Source organism: Hippocampus zosterae, chromosome 12, assembly GCF_025434085.1.
Source record: "Hippocampus zosterae strain Florida chromosome 12, ASM2543408v3, whole genome shotgun sequence".
In the NCBI taxonomy this organism is placed as follows: Eukaryota; Metazoa; Chordata; class Actinopteri; order Syngnathiformes; family Syngnathidae; genus Hippocampus; species Hippocampus zosterae.
The window spans coordinates 15,458,786-15,480,255 of NC_067462.1; the positions used below are offsets into that span (position 1 = coordinate 15,458,786).

Below are 21,470 nucleotides of genomic sequence, written 5' to 3' on the forward strand. Positions count from 1 at the left end.
CGTCTCTAATTTTGAAGTTTCTGTAGTTTTGCAAACATTCAAAAAGTTGGGCTTGTGTACTGTACGTTTTTCGATGAGTTTTCAAAGTGAATGGAAACCAGTCCAGGGTGTAATTTGTATGCAAGTCAAAAGGGACAGAAAATGCATTTGCGAGAGTAGTGCTTCACGTAGTTGACTTTTACGTTGATGACTTGATGTGTTGTGATGTGGTTTACAAATCATACAGTTCAACCTCAACCTGGCCTTGAAACTTGACCCTTGGCTTTCCACCCTGATTTATAACCCCGATCTATATTTGAAACATTAATTTGACATCTACAGCCTAATCCCAAACCTTACATAAATTTTTTTGAGACCCTAACCTTAGAAATGCCAATTTGAACTGGAAATCTTATCCCTGCTTTGAAAACATAACCTTGTTTTGAAACCCGAATCTGAAACTACTTTGAAACCTTAACTGTGCCTTGAAACCTCACTTGATAAAACTAATTTAAAACCATAACCTTAGCTTGAAACGTCAATTTGAAAACCTACTTTGAAACCTTAGACAGATTATTGAAAGTCCAATTTGAAACCCTTATCCTGTTTTAAACTATGCTTTGAGACCTGGAATTAAAACCCTGATACGAAACCCTAATCCTTGTTTAAAACTGTAACCCAGGCTGGAAACCCGAATCCCGGCTTGAAGATGGGGCTACCATCCAAGGCAAGAAGTGACACATTTAGAACGAAGGTTGAGAAAATGAAAGACATAAAAGCCTACCCAGAAAGCACAGTGAGATGTCTCTGATTGTTTATGTACACATTTTTGCAAACCGGCAAGTTAGATGACAAACTCTTGCCTGGTCACCTCGGAACCCCTTAAAGTCAGTTCGGTTTCTGTCAGTGCCGGGCTAAGATCCACGGTGACAAGTTGAGGGTTGAAATGAGTCCCAAAGGAGAAACAGTTTCCTCCTCCGCCAATCAGGATCAGCTCTGCTTCCTTTTGGACCATCAGCTCGGAGCAGAACGAGTGCAACATTAGAGGCCACGGCACTGAGGCCTAACGGCAGGAGAAGCACCAGTGAGATTCCCGACAAGTCTATGCGATGAAATCAGGTTTGAAGCAATTTGAACTAACCGTGATCAGACGGAACTCCACGCTGCAGCGCCTGGAAAGGTTGATCAGGGCCACTCCGGGCACGCTGTCTGAACGCAGCCAAACTCCGCCCACTACAATCAGGTGATCACCAATCACATGGGCGCCGTGCGAATATCTACAGTACAGTACAGTTTGCTCAGAATTTTCAAAACTTTGCTTTAGATGTCCTATGCGCCCCCATTGTCATGGCATTCTGATAAATATTGCGTTTGCTGGATGCAGACTAAGCAGAAACATCAAAGTGGGTTTTTATCCATCTGAGGTGAAGGTCATTTTTCCACCAAAAAATGGGGTTGACAAACTTCATACAAACTTCATACTCCCTGTATGAAGTTTTTATGTTCTCCCCAGGTACTGCGGTTTCCTCCCACATTCCAAAAACATGCAGGCTGATTGAACACTTGAAATTGTCCATAGGCGTGTATGTGAGCGTGGATAGTTGTTCATCTATGTGTGCCCCGCGATTGGCTGGCAACCGGTTCAGGGTGTCCCCCACCTACTGACCAAAGATGGCTGGGATAGGCTCCAGCACCCTCCATGACCCTTGTTAGGATAAGCGGATAGGAAAATGGATAGATGGATGGATGGAAAAAATGGATTCTGATGAAAGGAGGCCTATAAGCATACAGCATGTAAGTGTGAGGAACCCACCTGGGACAGGGTGGAGGCTGAACATCGATCCTCTCCCAGCAGAAGCCTCTCTCATTTGGCTTCATCACCATTATGTCCCCCAGCGGCTCTCCCCTTCTTCCGTGCCCTCCGAAAAGCACCAGCCCACCCTGGTAGGAACATGCTGAATGGGAATGGCGGGCCTCTGGTGCAGCACCCTCTACTGCCACCTAACAAGATTGCATTGCAGATTGAAAATAAGTCATGGTGGATTTTGAAATGTTCTAAAAAGATTCACCAATTATTTAAAGCTTGACCAGTGGTTCTTAACCATGTTCGAGGTACCGAACCCAACCAGTTCATATGCATATTCACCGAACCCTTCATTCGTGAAAAATAAAAAATATATGATTTTTATTTTTATTTTTTTTACAAATTCAAGACATAAAAAAAACACATTTATTAAAAACTGAAGAAAAGTGAACACCATTTGTATGAAGTATAATTTTTTTTAACTGTGCACAAAATGAAGCAGCCAGTGATGGCCAAGTGGACATATCATAACTATATGACATGTTGAGTTAGGCGTGTCTTAACCTCCATGACTCTGTCGAACCCGAGACTGACTCACCAAACCCCTGGGGTTCGATCGAACCCAGGTTAAGAACCACCGAGGTAGACCGAGGCTTGGTTTTAATCATGTTCATCTAATTATTTTAGATGTTTTACTATGATCTTTGCAATGTCTTCATATATTGTTTGTCTATAAGGCTTTTAATGTTTCATGGAAGCACTTTGAATTGTTTTGTACATTAAATGTGATACACAAAGTAACTTGCCTTGCCTTGCCTTGCCTAAAAGCCTAGAAACAAACAGTGACAAAATTTGGCAACCCGTTTCTTTAAAACAAACTGCATATCAAGAACAACATTAATTTGCAAGGTCAATCACAATTGTATTGATAATAAGAAATTATGTTTTGTAATGAAGCACAACATGTTTTATTTTTAGAATATTTGTGGCATGTATTTTATTTTCGACATGAGTGTAATATACGCAGGAAAAAAAATCCATCGTCTTTCTAGTTTATTTCTTGCAAAAAAGAAGAGTGATTGGGAAGCACCATTGAAGGTCTTCTAGCGAGCACGATAGCTGCTATCCTACTGATATAGCGGTAGCTTGATTCATGATATATTGACATTATATTCAAGATAGCCACAGCAATCATGTTTCAGGCCACTATGAGACAAAACAGGAAGGATGCAAGGCAACGCAGGAAACGGGACTGGCTTACATGACCTGGTCAGATTTGTCAAAACTTGCCAAGGCCGTCAATCACGGTGCAGGTGAGAAACCTAATCGGTTGTAGGAAACCTGCGTGAATACAGGTCTGGAAGGCATCAATAGGCAGGTATTTTAAGTAGGGAAAATTTGAGTACGAGCTTGGTCACGTAACAAATCAACATGAAAATCAAGCTACCGCTGTACTTGACATTTGAAGCATTCACAAAATAAGCTTGTATTTTGGTAAATCTTCATTGGTTACCTCAGTCCAGTGTTTCTGATCTAGATCCAGGAAATAGCCATCACCCAAAACTGCTTCAGACTCATTTTTTCCACCAAAGATAAACAAGAAGTCTTTTCCTATATAAAAGCAAACAATGAGGTTTTTGGTCTCGTTTAAAAAGGAAACAACACAAACTGCTCTGAATTTACCTTTATGACAGACCAGAGTGGCAGAGTGTCTCCATCTAAGTGGTGGATGAGCACCTGTACATGTCATCTCCTCCTCATGAAGTTCCACTACGTCCTCAGGACCAGGTGAACCTTCAAGACGGAGGGAGACTTTGACAAGGCCTCCGATGGGGCTGACTGGGGAGGAGCGTCCTCCGTATATCACAGCGACACCACCAGCGATAGAGGTAATGCTGTGGTAACGGCGGACACCTGGAGGAAAGCAAAGCTTTTGGTTGACCGTATCAACCCAATGAGACAAAAATTCCAATGAACTCACTCGAACAGGCTGAGGGTGTGACATGGAAGGATCTCCAGCCTTCAAGACCTCGATGCAGGACTCGACTCGGAGCCCCTCGGCCGGTCCTGCAGGAGCCTCCGGTGAGCAGGATGAGTCCTCCGTCCAAGAACGTGGAGGCCATCCCGAAACCCTCCAAGCAAACCGGCTCTGTTTTCACAACGAGGCCAGAGGGGCTCCAAGAAGGCCACTGCAGTGGCACTGAGAGGTAGAACAAAATCAGTCATGCCACAGAGATTTAAGATAAAAACAGGAAAGAACGATTACAGTAATCCCTCGTTTATCACGGTTAATGGGGAGCAAAACCACCCGCGATAAACGAAAATCCACGAAGTAGCGATCGACATGCCATCGACAACATTTTCTCAATGAGAAGAGCAGGCAGTGGGGAGCCTACTTGCTCCTCGGGGACTTTTGCTGCTGGGTACACCCTAGATCCTTGGAGGAAGCGGAGAATGGTGTGCCTGTCAACACTGTCCGTTGAGGATTTGGACGACATCTACATTTTCGGCCTGTGCTGTTTGCTGTGTGCAGTTTCCTGATCTCTCGAAAATTAAACCGACGGGAGCGGCTCTATTGGACGAGGCTGCCGGTCTAAGGATGGCATAACGCGGATGTCCAACACTCAGACTCAGAGTGTGCTCAAGCACAAACTGTTGCGGGTTTCACAGCAGGATGCTCATCAACTTGGAGAAAACTGGAATCCGTGTTCAATTACTGACTGAAATCATGGAATTGGCTGATCGACGCCACTAAAGAGACATAAGCCACGGACTCAAGGCTGTCTTAAATTCTTGGGCAGCCTGCTACCAAAACAACATCTGCTATCTCGACCTTCCCCCGATGAAAATATGCACGGAAGCTAGTCCCCCAACATCACCCCCTCCCTCATACATTCCCTTGATTCACCGTCTTCATTGTTTATGTCTTGTGACCTGTTGTAACTGTCATATGCTAATGCTGGAGTTTTTTTTTTGCCTCACTCAAATTATCCTCAAAATGAGGGTAGTTGGAGTGTGGGTTTTTTCTCCCTCTCTCCCTCCCCTGTGGTTTCTTTCTGACCTTCGGGTTGAGTGAACGCTGGCGCGTTTTGGCTGCCGCTGCTCAACCCGTATTGTTTTGTGTTTTTTGTTATTGTAAAGTGTCCTTGGGTGTCTTGAAAGGCGCTTGTAAATAAAATGTATTATTATGATCATTTGTCATCAGCCAAGTCTGTGACTTGTGTATTCGGGTAGATCAGATCATTACCGAGAGGCCGGCCCGGGGGTGCGGTATGCAAATATCGGGGGTAGTGTTTTCTTGTATTATGCAATAAAAGTTCGAACCGGCGGAGAGGGAGCCCCCTCCCTCCCCGGGGGTGCGGTATGCAAATATCGGGGGTAGTGTTTTCTTGTATTATGCAATAAAAGTTCGAACCGGCGGAGAGGGAGCCAAGTGTGTATCATAGGAGCAACTAAACCGTCGTTCGCTCTCAGAGTTCCGTTCCCACAGATATTGAAGACAATTTTAATGTGTGCCGAGTCATTTCTTTAACTTTGTCCGAGAAAATCTCTGACAATGACAAAATACAGTAAACATATAATAATTATTTTTTTTAAGTCCACAAAAAGTCCGCAAACGGTCTGCAAGAAGCTGCGGAAGTCATCCAAACAACAGCGAGTCACATAGAGCAACATACAGTAAACAGTACTGTACTACATGTATATGATTTTAAAAAAAAATTTATGAATATGTTTGAAAAAATCCGCGATGCACTGAAGCCGCGATAAACGAACCGCGAAATAGCGAGGGATCACTGTGAGTGAAAGAAATGAGCACCTGACGGATGGATGAGGAGAGACTGCGCTGTGAGAGAACCTCGAGATGCTGTGAGGATGAAGTAGTGCGAGCATTTCTGGTGCCACTCCTGACGAATAGAAAGGATAATTACTGCATCTCATATAGCAACCTTATCATGTATTCACGAGGATTCTGAGATATGACACTTCGAAGTTTGCCAATGGCTTGTGGCACAAGAAACTAGGGCTGAACAATGAATCGAATTCAACTCAACATTGCGTTTTTTCAAATCGCAAAGGCTGCAATTTGGAATGAAAAAAAAAAAACAACCTGTGTCATCAACAATTGCGGAAAAATTGCACGAGTTGACAAATGTGCTCCTCATGACATTAACATTCTGCTACTTAACATCTGGTGCGTTACTTGTACTAATACCACCCAGATGTCAACTCATGCAGTTTTGTAATATTTGTACATGAATGTCGTAGTTTTACTTGTGCACCCACTAACCAGAGTTAAAATACAATACAATACAAAAATGAACTAACTAATCCGCTAAACTTAAATATAAGATTGAACTACGACTGGGCCCGAACACTGCATAGTATTATTCAGTCAATTGTTATTGGGTTTTTTTTTGGTGTTTATTTCGTTTGTTTTTTAATCTCAACACAAAAACTGACCTCATGTTCATCAAAAGGCTCCAAATATTCCACTCGGTATCTCTCGTCATCAGGAATTAACCTGAGGAAGAACTCGTTCATATCCAAACACACACACTTCTCCCATCCCTGAATACAACAAACAAATAAATAAATAACCCCTAGCAATAACACACAGTCATTGATTCAATGGTAATGGACATCAATAAAGAGATTTAAATACCACATTTCCCCAAATAGTGACTTTCCCTCCAACTACAGAACCAAATTTGTTGAAGACAAGAAAAAAAACATAGTAACTTTCATTACAGTGTCTCTGTTACCTAAAGGACCGAGCAAAGCACGTGCGGCAAACAAACAAACAACCGCTGTAAAAATAAAAAATAAAATAAAATAAATCTTATGTGACGATGGAGCGATTAGCAACGATTAGCTTTGCTGCAGAGCATGTATGACATGTTATCATGCCACAATGTTGTATGTGTCTATGTATGTATGTCTTTTATTTTGTTTTAAACTCCACTTTCACTTGACCTACACTTAACTTAAGTGGGACATTTACTTATGAGTTCCTCAGCTCACAAGTCTTTCAAGGACATGACCACTCACCTGGTCAATTTTTGCTATTTTTGTTATGAGTTAAAGTGTTCAAGACACACTTTCGCTCTAGGGAATTTAAAGAAAAGAAATACAAATCAAGCAATTAATGTCGTGCAATGCCATTGCAAACCAGCAAGGAGCGTGACAGCCACTCGCCAATCGACTCTCGGCAGTGTATTGAATTGGACCAACGGTCAAACAGAGAAATACAAAATGAAAACACTCGCAAGGAGCTGTAGTTGGCACTCAGACACAAACTACAAGGCCAACTGGTCTGGTCTGGTTCTTGGATGTCACTCAGTTGGCCATGCCCCTTAAAGGCACAGAACACACAAATACAACTATACAGTTACAGTACATTTTATACAACCAGAACCAGTTTGGTTCGTCACATTCTCCTTACAACTATTATATATTTGGTGTTTTGGTAGCATTTAGTTGACGCAGTTAAGAGATTGGTCACAAAATGAATTGAACTCATAAATCAAACTACCACTATATGCCGGTAATATTGTTGAATAGTGGTCAAAAAAGAAAGTTCGACACAGATGCCGCCATCCATCTGCATTTGAGTCGATAAATGCGTCAATGCTGTCATTTTTCAGGGGAATATGGTAATTATGCTATTGCAATTTCGCAAATACTGGCCTTGTCGAGGAATCTTTGCCTCTGTGCGTCAGTGTCGGGATATTGTCGGAGCGCGTGCAACGTGGAATTCAGTTTCAGGAAATGCTCTTGCATGATGCGCCCAAATGGATCTTGGGGATGGATCTGCTCGTACATGACAAACAGAGATTGGGGCAAGAGCCTGGCTGCCCATTTGATGATGTCATCTGACCTGGAGGAACATAGTGTTCATGAATGACGATGGCCACACATGGACGTCAAAAGTATGGCGCTGTGACTGGGTCTTCGTTCGAGCCCTGAGGAATAACCCCTAGGCCAAAAATCATTCCTGAAGTCCAAACGCTGTTAGCACATTTGAACCACGCAAACTAAGAATATTTTGAGGACCTGCATTTCCATTGAAAGTTCCTGGAACTTTTTTCACTTTCCATTCAGATAGGTTCAGTAATCCAAACCCATTCTTGGGCTTCTCGAAAGTCTTACTAAATGTAAACAAGAATTCCTGCAAGTCAAACACATGTTGGTATACGTGGAGTTCTTACCTCCAGGATAAAGTTGCCGTTGGATTGTCTGAATTTTGTTCCAGGGTCATTTATCAGGGTCAATATAAGAGGATTAATTTCGAGACATTCAGAATAGTTTCAGGCGGGAACTCCATGACAAAACTTTTGCCTGATTGGAAGCTTTTAGTTCTTGGAACCAAAAGCACCACAAACTAAAATTCCATGGACCTTTAGTTGCAAATGCGGCTAACAGATCTCCAAAAGGTTCCTAGCTCTGGGGTAAAGTTCTCAAAATCAAAATGATTTTGAATGTGTGATGTTCACCGTTGTGTTTCCATGTAGGTCAGCACCACTTCAGAAAGAATCAGAGTGGGGGCAGTTGGATCCAGTCCCGCCTTTACCAGAGCTTCTTCTACATGGGATTCATGTCTCACATCCACCCCTAGCAGGAAGTACTGACTGCTGGAGACGTACACGGGCCCTACAGACACATATGATCAGCTGTGTAGCAAACGATACATAACGTCCCTAGATCAATGGAGTATTTCACCTGTCAAACAAAGTGAATGTTGAGAGTCCAACATTTTCGACAACGACACACTGGATTGAATCAGAGCCGCCTTACGCCGGGTCACCTCTGGGAAATCTACTTCAAACACAACGGCCTTGTTGAGTGCCGCGTCGCCATAAAGACGGAAATACAGCGAGTCGAACCCGGCACCCAGGGACAGAATCTACAAAAGATAGGAAAATAGAAGCTGTTATTATCTGACGACCTAAAACAACTTCATGGATTTAAGGAACAGTTAACTCACTTGTCTCTTGGCGCAATGTTGCGTGACTTGCAGGAAGGCGCGCACACAGTGGTCCACTGCTCTCCAGCGCACATAGTAGCCCCTAAATAATATGTAGGTGGACATCAAATGTTTTAGTTTTAGCATGTGTTGCAAGCATGTAATAATCATGATATTGTTGATAGATGGGATTGTTTAATACTAATGTTATGACACGGTGTTCAACATTCTTTTTTATTAAACATATCGCTGGCGTCGGGCGGAATCCTCACAACTTCTAAACAATCACTTTTCAGTGAACCCCCCCCCAAAATGTATTGCCATTGTGTCTATAAAAAGAGAACGCCAGTTTCGACACTTTGGACTGGTCAATATTTTGTAAAAATAGGAGACCCATGAAAAGTAAGTGAAAAAAAAATGTTACAATGGCTGAATGGATGAAGGAGGCTTCTGCCTGAGAGTGATCACAGACTGTTATGTTCATTTTCCGAAATAGTCAATGCCATTTACAGTGAATAACATTTTTTGACGAAATGACAATGACATTGGCTGGCATAATGGTCTAGATTTTATTGGAAAAAAAAACAACAACATTACAATGACAAGAGTATTATTTTAACTCATTCAATACCAGCCAATTCTAGATCCACATTTTTATTTTTTACCCTAAGTCTTGGAAAATGTAATACAAATAAGTATCTGGGGTTGAACATGTGGAGTGTGAAAAGAAATATAAATACAGTATGTCTTTGGGAGTGAATGAGCTCATTTAATTTAGTAAAAACACAGTGATTATTATGCAGAACACACACAACCAAATTATATAGAAGTTGGAAAAAAATCTGATGTATTTTTTGGCGTATGTAGAGAGTTTATTTCTTGATTGATCATTTTAGGGTCAAGCAAAGCACGTTTTATACATCTTCAATATCACCTTAGAACTCTTTCATCCTTTGAACTTGTAAATCAATAGATAGTTTCTGCTTTTATCACATTTGAAGAACTTCAAGCTGATGTCCATATTCAAATGAATCACAGTGATAAAAAAAATTGAATCCAGCCTGACATTCCAAGCCCAGTTGTTGGGAATGACGGGCCATCCCAGACACAGGGGCTAGTGGCGCAATGGATAACGCGTCTGACTACGGATCAGAAGATTCTAGGTTCGACTCCTGGCTAGCTCGTTCACTTTTTTTATCCCTCATTCCTGCACGGGATCCAGCAACCTGATAATCTTTCCACAATGCGCTCATATGCCCTTATTGGAAAGTTATTCCAACTGCCTTACCGTGCACATTTCGAATTATTCCAAGCATGTGATGTGGCATCACATGTTGGCGCATTCAGGCATTCGTTCGGTCAGTTCTGTCCGCGCCTTAGTGAATGTATTGTGTGTTGTCTGACAAGAACAGCAGCTTTGTGTCCGACCTGTTGATGAGTGGAGATCTCCTCGCGACTTTGCACACGAAGTGTTGCAAGAAGCAATCCTCGAAGTAGCCCTGAGCTGCAGCAGACACTTTACTCACGACGCTGCTGTCATTGGTTCCTTGCACCTGAGCAGACCAAGAAGAATTTGAAGGCATCTTAACAACCACGTCAGTGTAAGTCCCATGTAACATGTACTGCAGTCATGTAAAGACCCTCACCGCGGTGTCCGAACTATTCTGCTTCTTTCCGTTAGTCATGCCTTCACTTATACCTCACGTTCATTTAAAATACTATAACATACACATGTTACTGTGTTATACTATTTTGGATGAGTGGCCAAAGAGTTCAAACCATTGCTCACTCGGGCTCGTTGCTATAGCGCCCCCGAGAGGCCTGGAGGACGCCCAAAGCGGTGACACCGCAAGAATAATAAACTAAATAATTATAGACCGCTTGACCCCCACGCCCCCACTACCACCAGCACTCAGTTTGTCTTAAAAAAGTCCTACTGCCTGGAAATTCATATTTATTTCTTGTGACAGTACGTAAATGCATATTTTCGTGATGTATCTCGGGCTTTCTTGACAATGCTGCAGACAGCTAGTGCGCATGTACTGTTTTCCCAACAGGAAGCGCTTGGCTTCAGCCAGCTGATGTTTCTAGTATCTACATTGAAGTCGACAGTCTGGGCAAGCGACACTATTTCGGGTGAGTGTCTATCGGCCTCCTCTCACAGTCTCGATAGTAAGATTCAGTGAGAAAAAACGTCTTTGTGTTATGACATTGCTGTCGAATACTTGAGCTCTTTATCATTTTAGATGCGTTCAAGGGTCCAAGATGAAGTGGACGTGCATAGTGCAGCGGCGTCATGCTAGCGACCAAAACAAACGATAACATTTGACTGAGGTCACCACGGGAATAAACAAGGAAGCAAATGATATGTTGGCCTTCAGGGTGTATTATTCGATATGACAATGCTGCGTTGATATGTGCTCGGTTTTGTTCTGAAAGACAAGAAGAACGTCTTTAATAATCTGTTTGTATTGAGTGAAATTGTCACGTTATTAAATATTTTCAGACGTTAGTCAAATAAGATTCACCCACACAGTTACGCAAAGTAATACATTTACATTGTGAATGCTGATATGTGGGAAACATAATGGTTCGGGGTCGCGGGCGACCCTTGTGAGGATAAACGTATTGGAAAACGGATGATTCCATCCATGATTCACTTGATTATATATTTTTCAACCGTACAGAGATGATTGCTATTGAATGAAATATATTCACGTATATAACATGCTGGACATATACTGTAACTGGAAAAAAATAAACAATTAATGGTACAGAAATGTTTTAAGAAGAAATAACTGAACACAAAATACTATATTTTTTTTCTTTAAATTTTTACCAAAGCTGATTTGTTTGCATGTTCTCCACGGGCCTGCGTGGGTTTTCTTTGGGTCTTCCGGTTTCCTCTCACATTCCCAAAACACTCACACCTAGGGGCAATTTACAGTGATTGAACACTGTATATTGCCCCTAGGTGTGAGTGTGAGCGTGGAAGGTTGTTCATCTGTGTGTGCAATGCAATTTGCTGGCAACCGGTTTCTGCTGCCCGAAGACAGCTGGGATAGGCTCCAGCACACACCGCAACCGTTGTGAGGGTAAAGCGGATTATAAAATCGATGGATGGATGATTTGTTCAGTTACTAAGAAATGTTGAATGAACCACAAGCACAGAATAAACCCAGCTTACAAATATTGCAACCTAAATTGTTTCTTTTTTTTCATGAAATTGTATTCATTTTATTCAATTTAATGCCGATTCTCTTGGCTGTGCTCCTTCCAATACATTTTTGTGGATTTTTTGTCACATCTCCTTTAAGCCTGTACTATATATGTTGCCTTATCATTCTAATTTGCCAAGGGCATTCAAATTCAGTCGTGCTAGTCTTTAAAACTTAAACCGTATTGGCAATCAGGCCAGCCTTTCTGAACGGCCTTACCTGGCCTGAGTCCAGGGGCCTACGGTAGTCAAGGGCCTATCAGAATTTTAAAAATTAATGAATCCCAATTTGTTGATTTTTGAGTCAATCACTTTGCAAGCTGAAATAGAGGTTTTACGGCAGCAAAGTGAAGTGTGTGCTGCTCCCGGTACACAGAAATGATTATGTGAAAGTATAAAATATCCACAAACTATCAACCTACCGTATGTACATTTTTCCACAATGAGACTGAGCAGGCCCTTCATTGATTTTAAGTCAATATAATTCACTCCAACACCTCCTCTCACAGCGCACACGGCACATCATCAGCAAGACTCGCCGCACAGGTTGGAGGCAGAGCAAAAAGCGACCTTCCCCCAACGGCACCCTCACACGGGTCGCTATGAGTTCCAGAGGAAGTGGCAGTCGCTCCAACGGCGCGCTGCCGCAGACCAAGATCTGCCAGTTCAAGCTTGTGTTGCTTGGTGACATGGCAGTAGGCAAGTCTAGCCTAGTGCTGCGCTTCGTCAAGGGACAGTTTGACGAGTTTCAGGAGACCACCATCGGAGGTGAGGGCTGCGGGCAACATGATGAAAATATGTCTGTCCGTGTTTCACATTTGAGAGTCAAATCGATATATGTATGTCACAGCTGCCTTCCTGGCCCAGTCAGTGTGTTTAGATGACACCACTGTCAAGTTTGAGATCTGGGACACAGCAGGGCAGGAGCGTTACCACAGCCTGGCGCCCATGTATTACCGAGGAGCTCAGGCTGCCATCGTAGTTTTTGACATCACCAAGCCGGTATGCAACGCACACACACACACATACACAGACACGCACACACATTGATTGTGTTGATACAAGAATATTCAGGGTCAAACACAATCCATTTTGGATCACTGGTCAACCTCTAATTTGTTCAAATTTAAAAACATATGAAATAGAATAAACAGGAGATAGGGACCGAACCCTGCAAACAAGAGCGAAAATCCGCAAGTAATCGATGCCCACTCATGAGTGTTAGTAATTGCCAATAGATCCCAGAAGTTAGGGGCAAAGCTTTTTTTTTGTATTTGAAAATGAAGCTCCTCCCCTCGTTTCAAAACAATTCCTCAGTCCTGAGATCCTAAAAGATGTTGCTGACTAAAGCAATATTGAACAAATCCGCGAACCGGGCAATTCGTGAATGTCTTTACCGATAATATGCAGTGGTTCCCGATCATGATAATGGATTCATCTCATACGGAGGTCAAACTTTGACCTTCATAAAACCTTTTCTTAAGTGTTCAGAAAGTGACATCAGTCTGTGTCTGTGTGTACGCTTGTGTGCGCTTGTGCGTTTGTTGTTTTATGTTGATGTGCACACAGGACACCTTTGAGAGGGCCAAGGCCTGGGTGAAGGAGCTGCAGAGGCAGGCCAGTCCCAATATTGTCATTGCTTTAGCAGGCAACAAGGCAGACCTGGCCGAGAAGAGACTAGTAGAGTATGAGGTAAGCCCCCCCAGCCACCCTCGCTCAAAAACAAAAAACGTAAAATGGCAATAATACAATAATAGCTTTCAAAGTTGAACACATTATCTTTCTAAAGGCAAAATATTGATACACCTCTTGTTGTACTGGAGTTCGTTGATTGTGCATGAGCAATCAGCGGCAGATTTAAATCACTAAGTGGCACTGCAGTAACATTCAAACAAATACTTCAGTTATGGTATACTATACAGTCGCTTCATAAGTTAGATTTCTTTCTTACACATTGACAAAATATAAGTAAAACTCTGTTGACATCTGCATTGAAATACAGTGGAACCTCAAAATTGGAAGACCGTCCTCGACTCCCAAGATGTTCTCATTTCAAAACAATCTTCACCATTGGAAGTACAGTAATATGAAGTAAATTCATCTGTTCCAAGTTGATACTGTCACCATTGTAAGACCTTTATTCTACAGAATAGACAATTTTCCAAGTAAAATGTTCACATTACTGTCGTACGTACAGTATAAAAAAAAAAACAAGTTATCCACTGTGGAAGAAAACAAAAATGAATTAAAACTACCGGTACTCGTTGTTTGATGACACCAGACGGACATGAAATAGAGAGGCAAGAAGTGATTCTGTATTATTGGAATACCGTTAATAAAATGAATTGTATTTCCCGTATTGTAATGAGCAAATCAATAATGTCCTATCTTGTAGTAAGTTCCATTTCTGATTCAGTTGTCCAATTAATGGTACCCCTCTGTGGTGTTATCACACAAAAGCAATCAAGTTAACTTTTAAAGTTAACAAGCTGGAACCTCACCAAAACGTATTTTCTGACATCACACTGTTCCAACTCCCAAGTTTCGCTCGTGTATTTTACTCACGATTTTTAGTCGAGTTCCAAATTCGTTCAACTTGGTAATGCGTTTGTCCTAACCTGTTGCTCTTGGCCGGCGAAGGAAGCACAGACGTACGCTGATGACACGGGTCTGCTCTTTATGGAAACTTCAGCCAAAACGGCCATGAACGTCAATGAGCTTTTCCTGGCCATCGGTGAGTTACTGTTCATGTCACTCAAACTCCTCTAGTCGACAAAATTTAATATCCAGTATTATATTTTCCTCTCATTTCGAAGTCATGACTTTATATGACAGTCAAGTCTTGAATTGCATTACCGGTATGTTCATTTTGATTCACCGTTGCAAAAAACAATTGTGACTTGTATAAGTCTTCTAAATTTAACAGGTAAACCTTTGCTCTTACAACAACCGATTGCAGAGTTCTACGTCTGTGTGAATATTGTGTTTCTGCAGCCAAAAAGATGCCAAAAACAGACACCCAAAACCCGACACACGCAGCACGACATCGAGGGGTCAACCTTCAGGACCCCGACGCCCATTCCACCAGGGCTTGCTGTGGCGGGAACTAGATCACGCACACCCCCTTCATGTACTACCACGTGAACTCCCACTACCACAGTCCTGTCCCAAAACGTATCCCTCCTGTCTCAGCCAACCATCTTGAACGATCATCCTCATTGTGAATCAAGTCAGCTGAGAAGAGGAAAGGAGCAACAAAAGGGAGCACACAAATTATGTATATTCTGCCTTGCATCATTTCAGTTTGACTCTTGTCTGATAACCTACACCAACAACAACAAAGGAAGCAATATGGGGTAAAATAAAAGAGGCTGAATCTGCTTCACATGCTTCATCTGTCTGGTCCTGTGGGTGTGAAAACTGACCTATACAATTTATGTGTGTAAGTTTTTCATGTTTGAGTCAGGAGTAGTCCATACATGTCCTGCGCTACAAAGAAAAATACATAGTAGTGTATTTTTCCAACAATAATGGCGTGAGCCAAAATACATAAGCTGACATAAAACCCCACATTTACTCCTAATTACAATATACAAATAATGTGGGCAGCAGAGAGCACAGGGAGTGTTGATTCCTGACGCACGACGTGAGTTTTGTCAGTGGATAATGGAATGAAAAATGAAGAAACGGTGACAAGAAAGAATGTATTGTTGAATGGGTTGGAGTAGTTCTATGTTTGAATCTTATGAGTTCTGGAAATGTTTTCATTTCTCAAATTGTTGTAAATGTGTGGCTTCTCTCATCAAAACTTGAATGGGAACATTCTTGAAAGAATAATCAAAAATAAATGGATTGAGAAATGGTAGTGAGGATTATGTTATTTTCAACTGCCAATTTGTTTTTCAATTTGTATTTATTCATTTGAATAAATTGAACTTGAATTGTGTTTGCAGTGCTTTATGCTGTCTGCTTGAAAACACATTCAAATAATTAAAACTGTATGAATATTTAAATGGTTTGGGAATTCATGAAACGTAAATAAGACATTGACACTTACTGTTGAGATTGGACGATTTCTTTTTGTTGAAAGGACAAGTTAATTATACAACCAATGACAATTTCTGCCGTCTTGAAATCACAATTAGAAAAAAAATTAAGAAATACTTTTGACCAATTAAAAAAAATTTAAAATATTTTTTAAAAAAGAAAAACATGATTTTCATTGTTTTCTCTCCATTAAAAAGTCAGGAAAGTAATACATTTAAAAAAAGTTGTTTTCAGTTATTCATCATACTCATCCTCTACTGTGGCATAGATTAATTGATTCCTGCGTTTGATACGAGGTGTGATGGTCCGGTTTCCCATATCACCATCATCGCTGGTCCGTTTGAGGAAGCGCTCACCCTCCACCTCCGTGTCATCTGGAGGAAGATGGGGGATGGCTGGTGTGGAGTGGCGGGGAGGAGGCAGGTCCATGAGGGGCGACATGGCAATGGGCGACACTTGGGATTTGGGTGGGGGCAGCACCAAGCCAGTAGGCGTGTGGGTGTCCCCCCCGGGTGGTTTTGGATCAGTGCTGCTTTTGGACTCTTCCTCACATTCCTCTTCCTCCCACTCGTCCTCTATGGTGATCTCATCAGGATTGAAGGAATGGGACGTTCCCAAATTGTCAGTTGGGTACTCGCTGGGCTCATCACCGCTCTGAGTGTCGTCTTCCTCCTCGATGCGGCCGTCCTGAGTCCTACTTGTGTCGGCGGCCTGGCCTGCTTTGGTATAGAGGTCCGTAAGGCCCAGGGTGGCGCATAGTTCTGTGGTCTGGGGGTTGGCGCGGTAGCTGGGTGTGACGTGGTATTGGGGGCTGCTTGGGTCATAGGGCGGCACGGTGCGAGTGAAGTTGGCCGGGATAGCGAGCTCGCCACTGAGCTGCTCCACCACCTTCAGCAGTGCATCTTCAGGAACCGTAAAGTCCCACCTGATGAATGACGAAACACAGATGGTATGAAAACAGTTTTCTTCACGATTGTGGATGATAACAAGGAGGAAACAATACTAGGATATACCGGTCGTGAATGGTGACTGAATGGCCACAACATTAGGTACACGTGCACAATAGTTTTTTTTTTTTAATTGTCAGAATTGATTTTGTAATCCAGGAGGTCCTCAAGAGTATTGACATAGGACGATACAAGGTTACAAAAGTAGCAAAAGAAGGTAAAGTCAGGTACTGCCATACAAAATGTTTTCATTTGACTGTTTTATATTTATGTCCTCTTAGTATTTTTCAAACAAATATTTACGGACATGACTTAACTGCCACATTAGCAGAGCGAGGTGTTCCAATTTATGGAATATTTTGGGTAATGTGAGCATATAACTCCTACTCTGGCATCCCTTCACTCCCATTCATTTTAGAGTTATTTTCAAGATCCTCCTCTTTGTTTTCAAATCTCTGAATAATCTCGCGCCACCTTACCTCTCTGAGCTCATCTGCCCCTACACACTTGCCCGGCGCCTCAGGTCTGTGGACCAGTCTTTGTTAGAAGTACCAAGAACCACACTGAGGCTCAGAGGGGATCGAGCCTTTTCTGTTGCTGGTCCCTCTCTCTGGAATGACCTCCCACTGAATATTCGGCAAGCCTCCTTGCTGCCCATCTTTAAAGCCCTCCTCAAAACTCACTTGTATTCTTTGGCGTTTGACTCAGCATGACTTAGATTTGTTCTTGATTTTACTGCTTGGTGCTTTCTACCGCCTTTATTGCCGATTCGTCTTACTGTTTATTGTGTATGTTAAATCGCTCCATGTACAGCACTTTGTATGCAGCGATGGCTGTTTGAAAGTGCTCTATAAATACTGTTGACTTGACTAAATGATATAGTAAAGACCTATTCATAATGTGTACCGTTCATGCAGGCCGTTATTCTCTGGAGGGTTCCAGGGATGAGGGGTGGTCCTCTGCAGATCATCGGTGGACTTCAGGATGGCAAGCCACTCGGGGTCGTATTCCAGATTGTCGGATGAACCAGCCCTTTCCGGTATGTCCACGATCTACAGCAAATGCGCCCACGTCAATTTAGAGCTTCTGTCTCTTTACGGACACATTATGTAAGCTTCCCTTACCTGCAAGAATTCCCGATAGGGCAGACATTTATCCAGCGACAGGAATTTGGTGACTCGCGGGGCAGCGTTGGATTTAGTCTTAAACCATGTAAGGAAGATGTTGCATGAAAAAAAATGTTGATAACATAATGAAGCAGTTGGGGGTTAGCCGTCAGTCTTACAGGATGCTGCTTCAGAGCAGCGAATTTGACGTGAAGATGCGCCGAAAACCAGTAGTTAGGCTGGAGGTGTTCCAGGAGCTCGGCAGCGGCGGGACTCCCAAGAGAGTTCGACTCTACTTCTTGCCGCAGAAACTTCTTCTTCCGCAGTAGCTCCTCTGTGGGCCCGTGATGATAGATACCCCGAGGCCAGTCGTGGCTCAGGAAAATGTCGACAGGCATCCGGATCTGAATTTGGGAATGGACATTATGCTTTGAAATACTTTTTTCAATGGCGTGTGTATTTGAAAGCTTCTCAAAGTTAGGCTTTCCGCAATCAGGATTTTTGGCGGTCGATCGGCAGTTTTGAGGAAGAAAAAAAAAGAATTTAAACGAGGATGTGTCCTTGCTCCCACCCTTTTTGTTATCTTCTTTGCCCTGCTTCTAAAGCATGCTTTTGGAACTGCAAACAAATAAGTGCACTTACAAACTAGATCTGACGGTCGACTTTTCGCAGGCCTGCAGAGACTTCGTACTGACCGTCAGCTTCAAAAAGACCGAACTGCTGAGCCAGGATGTGGACACTGAACCAGTCATCTGACAAGTACCAACTCAAAGTTGTACACCAGTTTGAATACCTGGGATCCAGCATTAGCAACAACCTGTCTCTTGATGGCAAGATCAACAAGTGCATCGGCAAGGCTTCCACAACCCTAAGACGCCTTATCACCTGCGTCTGGGAGAACCCAAAGCTGACTACTCCAATGAAGATGGCAATGTACAACGCCTGTATCGTCAGCACTCTCTTCTCTAGAGCAGTTAAGCACGGACAACATACTCCAAACGAGAGCGCAAATTGAATCGCGCTGTCTTCGCCGCACCCTTGGTTGGCATCAATTGGAGTGAGAAGATTGCCAACACCTGGGTTTGTGGGAGTGCAGGTCTGCCCACCATGTTCATGCTGCTCATGCAACACAGGCTCATGGCTTGGCCATGTGCGAAGGATTGAGGATGGACGCATTCCTAATGAACTTGCCTCAGGAAAGAGAACTATTGGCTGCCCCCCATTGCGCTTCAAAGATATCTGCAAGTCCTGGACATGAACACACAGAGCTATGAAGATGTAGCATCTGACTGCAACAGATGGCACAGTGTTTTCCTCAAACAGCTGAAATCTGGTAAAAAAAAAAAAAAATCCAGACCACAGCCAAAGAAAAGCGTGCAGCCCAGCCGTCACTCCAACTAGCCGCATCTGCAACAGTTGCTCCAGAGACAGTTTACTCCCTCATTGGACTTACCAACCGTGCTGCCAGTAAACTGAATGCTCACTCTCGATAAACTATGTCATATCCAGTCGACAACAACCGAAGGAGGCTTGAACAAGAATGTTATTGGGACACAATTATATTGACATATTAGTGTCGACCTATTTGCAAGAGTTTTGATTTGAGGGTTACATGTCAAAAACCATAATCTTCAATAAAATCAATAATGACTCAAAAAATCTGATGTATTGCTACATTTCTGCATTGTGAAAAGGAGCAGCCTGGCTGAAGGTTTGAAGATTACCTGCTTTAGTTTAAACACCTCAATATTTCGCACATGATAGACGCTTCTCAGGGTTTCGGGGTTGTATGGTGGGAATTCATAGTGACCTGCAAGAGGCCAACACATCCAATTAAGACAGTACTTTATGGTGTACAGTACAGTGTCCAGTTTAATAGTGAACTCACCTCTTCGGTAGTCATGTGACTTGAAAATGCCAGAAATGCCACCAATTCGGATCCCTTTGTAGCGAACGACCCCAGCGTAACCTGCAGAGGAAGTTGGACAATCCTGATTACCTTGTCTTTAAAAGATTATCCTGAACAATGAACATGTGGCGTGTCAAAAGTGAATTTTTCCTCCCCTATCTGATAAGAAAATGGTTGGGGCAGGCAACTGTAAATGTTAAAACCTGTTCAATATATATATTTGCAAATCCTTATTTGTGTGATTGACAACGTGCTCAGCTGAGCCACAGGCTCTGCGATTATAATGTGAATGGAACGGAAGCCAGTTAGGGAAAAACCTGAGGCTCAGACTATTGTCAGATACAAATGGAGGATGAACTTTGTTTCTATGTCTGTGTGTCTGTATGTACGCATGTATACATGTTTGTACGTAAGCAAAAAAAAAACATTCAAAAGTATTTTTTATAGATAAAGTGAAATTGTGTATTGTCAGGCAATCCATACCCAAATAATATATATTGGGAGCTACCCAGCCTCCATAAGAAAGCTCCTGCAGATGATTGGAGGCCTCGTGGTTACCGCCGATGAAAATGGTAAGAATTGGAGCCTTCTTTTCACCAGAATAGTACCTGTAGTAAAGATTTTGCTTTAAAAATAGGCCCACTTGAGACCTGCAAAAAAATGCAAAGGGGCACTGACTTGTAAAAGGTTTGCATGGTTCGATATTTGGCAGGAACCGCCATACACTTGAGGTCGCCTTCATTGCGCACAGCTTGGAAGTCACCGCAGCAAAGCAGCAGGTCCACTTTGACGTCTTCCTTCTTCTCCAGGTAGGCGATGGTCTCGTAGATCTTGTCCAGCTCGCCATGGCAACAGCCCTCTACTGCAATCTTCATGGCTGCAACCAGCAGAGGCGATCTTGGTTTAGTCTCAACTCCTTTACTGACTAATGAGAGGCAACATAACGATATGTTACAATTTTTTTTGCACAAAGGTCAAAGCCCTCTATCAGTAAATACATATTAAGTATACACAGCAAATATAATGCAAACGGGTTCTAATAAAAATATTGTCTTCACATTGCTACGAAAAGGCCCAATAACAGCGCAATGTGTTTAGTGTTATTGCTCATTTCGAGTCGTTGTCGTCCTCCATGAGCACATTGGCGAATTGACACGCCTTTACCTGATTGTTCTTTGAAGCAACAAAAATTGACTTACAGAAACGTAATGGCGGACGGGGGGGGGCAAGTAGGACGCGGAGTCGCTTCTACACGCTGTAAGGCCCGCGAATCATGATGAAAAAGTACATATTTTGCTGGAAAACTGTTCACGTATGCAACGAAATTTCCCACCCTGCGTTTACATAACACTGCGCATGCGCAGGGGCCTACAATTTTGGTCACCAGCAGCAGATTCAATACTTATTAATAAAAGCTATTATGGACTTTCAAAAAGTACTCTATTTATGCGCACACATTATTTAGATGCAAATTTCATGCGTGTTTTTCTATGTTCT

General features: G+C 42.5%; 3 protein-coding genes and 1 non-coding gene across 7 annotated transcripts in view; 2 read left to right on the top strand and 2 right to left on the bottom strand.

The window, feature by feature from the left end:
• rab5b (RAB5B, member RAS oncogene family) overlaps positions 1 to 15,910 on the top strand; it is a 183,880-nt gene extending 167,970 nt beyond the window's left edge. Inside the window, exons 2-7 of one of the 3 annotated variants that reach the window (XM_052081807.1) lie at positions 10,860 to 10,883; positions 12,474 to 12,732; positions 12,815 to 12,966; positions 13,534 to 13,656; positions 14,605 to 14,698; positions 14,959 to 15,910. In XM_052081807.1, coding sequence (XP_051937767.1) covers positions 12,567 to 12,732; positions 12,815 to 12,966; positions 13,534 to 13,656; positions 14,605 to 14,698; positions 14,959 to 15,074 — 651 coding nt within the window. In that variant the 5' untranslated portion in view covers positions 10,860 to 10,883; positions 12,474 to 12,566 and the 3' untranslated portion in view covers positions 15,075 to 15,910. Of the gene's footprint in view, positions 1 to 10,785; positions 10,884 to 12,473; positions 12,733 to 12,814; positions 12,967 to 13,533; positions 13,657 to 14,604; positions 14,699 to 14,958 lie in introns of those variants that run through there. The other 2 variants (XM_052081806.1, XM_052081808.1) reach the window with 2 other exon arrangements.
• On the bottom strand, positions 7 to 10,561 carry lcmt2 (leucine carboxyl methyltransferase 2). Its single transcript, XM_052081817.1, has 14 exons — positions 10,394 to 10,561; positions 10,176 to 10,300; positions 8,769 to 8,850; positions 8,504 to 8,687; positions 8,278 to 8,434; positions 7,472 to 7,661; positions 6,245 to 6,352; positions 5,601 to 5,688; positions 3,765 to 3,983; positions 3,467 to 3,697; positions 3,297 to 3,394; positions 1,793 to 1,980; positions 1,121 to 1,256; positions 7 to 1,042 (listed from the first exon to the last, which is right to left on the bottom strand). Exons 1-14 carry the CDS (start codon positions 10,430 to 10,432, stop codon positions 824 to 826), a joined length of 2,064 nt encoding a protein of 687 aa, XP_051937777.1. The 5' UTR covers positions 10,433 to 10,561; the 3' UTR covers positions 7 to 823.
• Positions 9,859 to 9,931, top strand: trnar-acg (transfer RNA arginine (anticodon ACG)). The gene has a single exon. It is a non-coding gene; the product is annotated as a tRNA-Arg (tRNA).
• Positions 15,911 to 16,036: 126 nt separating the features above from the next.
• dbr1 (debranching RNA lariats 1) lies at positions 16,037 to 21,347 on the bottom strand. 2 transcript variants are annotated; one of them, XM_052081786.1, is made up of 9 exons: positions 21,179 to 21,347; positions 20,652 to 20,850; positions 20,457 to 20,581; positions 19,953 to 20,033; positions 19,789 to 19,874; positions 18,244 to 18,468; positions 18,083 to 18,160; positions 17,865 to 18,010; positions 16,037 to 16,936 (listed from the first exon to the last, which is right to left on the bottom strand). In XM_052081786.1, exons 2-9 carry the CDS (start codon positions 20,846 to 20,848, stop codon positions 16,246 to 16,248), a joined length of 1,629 nt encoding a protein of 542 aa, XP_051937746.1. In that variant the 5' UTR covers positions 20,849 to 20,850; positions 21,179 to 21,347; the 3' UTR covers positions 16,037 to 16,245. The 2 variants fall into 2 exon arrangements, with proteins under 2 accessions (XP_051937746.1, XP_051937747.1); XM_052081787.1 differs by having other exon boundaries at positions 20,652 to 20,898.
• Between the last annotated feature and the right edge of the window lie 123 nt (positions 21,348 to 21,470).

Bases quoted from the DNA above. Each gene is read 5' to 3' on its own strand.
- lcmt2 (XM_052081817.1), bottom strand. From the start codon at position 10,432: ATGACTAACGGAAAGAAGCAGAATAGTTCGGACACCGCG. The intron at 5,689-6,244 runs GTCAGTTTTTGT...TCTATTCGTCAG, and splicing joins AGCCTTTTGATGAACATGAG to GAGTGGCACCAGAAATGCTC. The intron at 3,984-5,600 runs GTGCTCATTTCT...TCTACCTCTCAG, and splicing joins TCTCCTCATCCATCCGTCAG to TGCCACTGCAGTGGCCTTCT.
- dbr1 (XM_052081786.1), bottom strand. From the start codon at position 20,848: ATGAAGATTGCAGTAGAGGGCTGTTGCCATGGCGAGCTGGACAAGATC. The intron at 20,034-20,456 runs GTATGGATTGCC...CTTCCTCTGCAG, and splicing joins TCCCAATATATATTATTTGG to GTTACGCTGGGGTCGTTCGC. The intron at 18,011-18,082 runs GTAAGGGAAGCT...CATTTGCTGTAG, and splicing joins CCTATCGGGAATTCTTGCAG to ATCGTGGACATACCGGAAAG.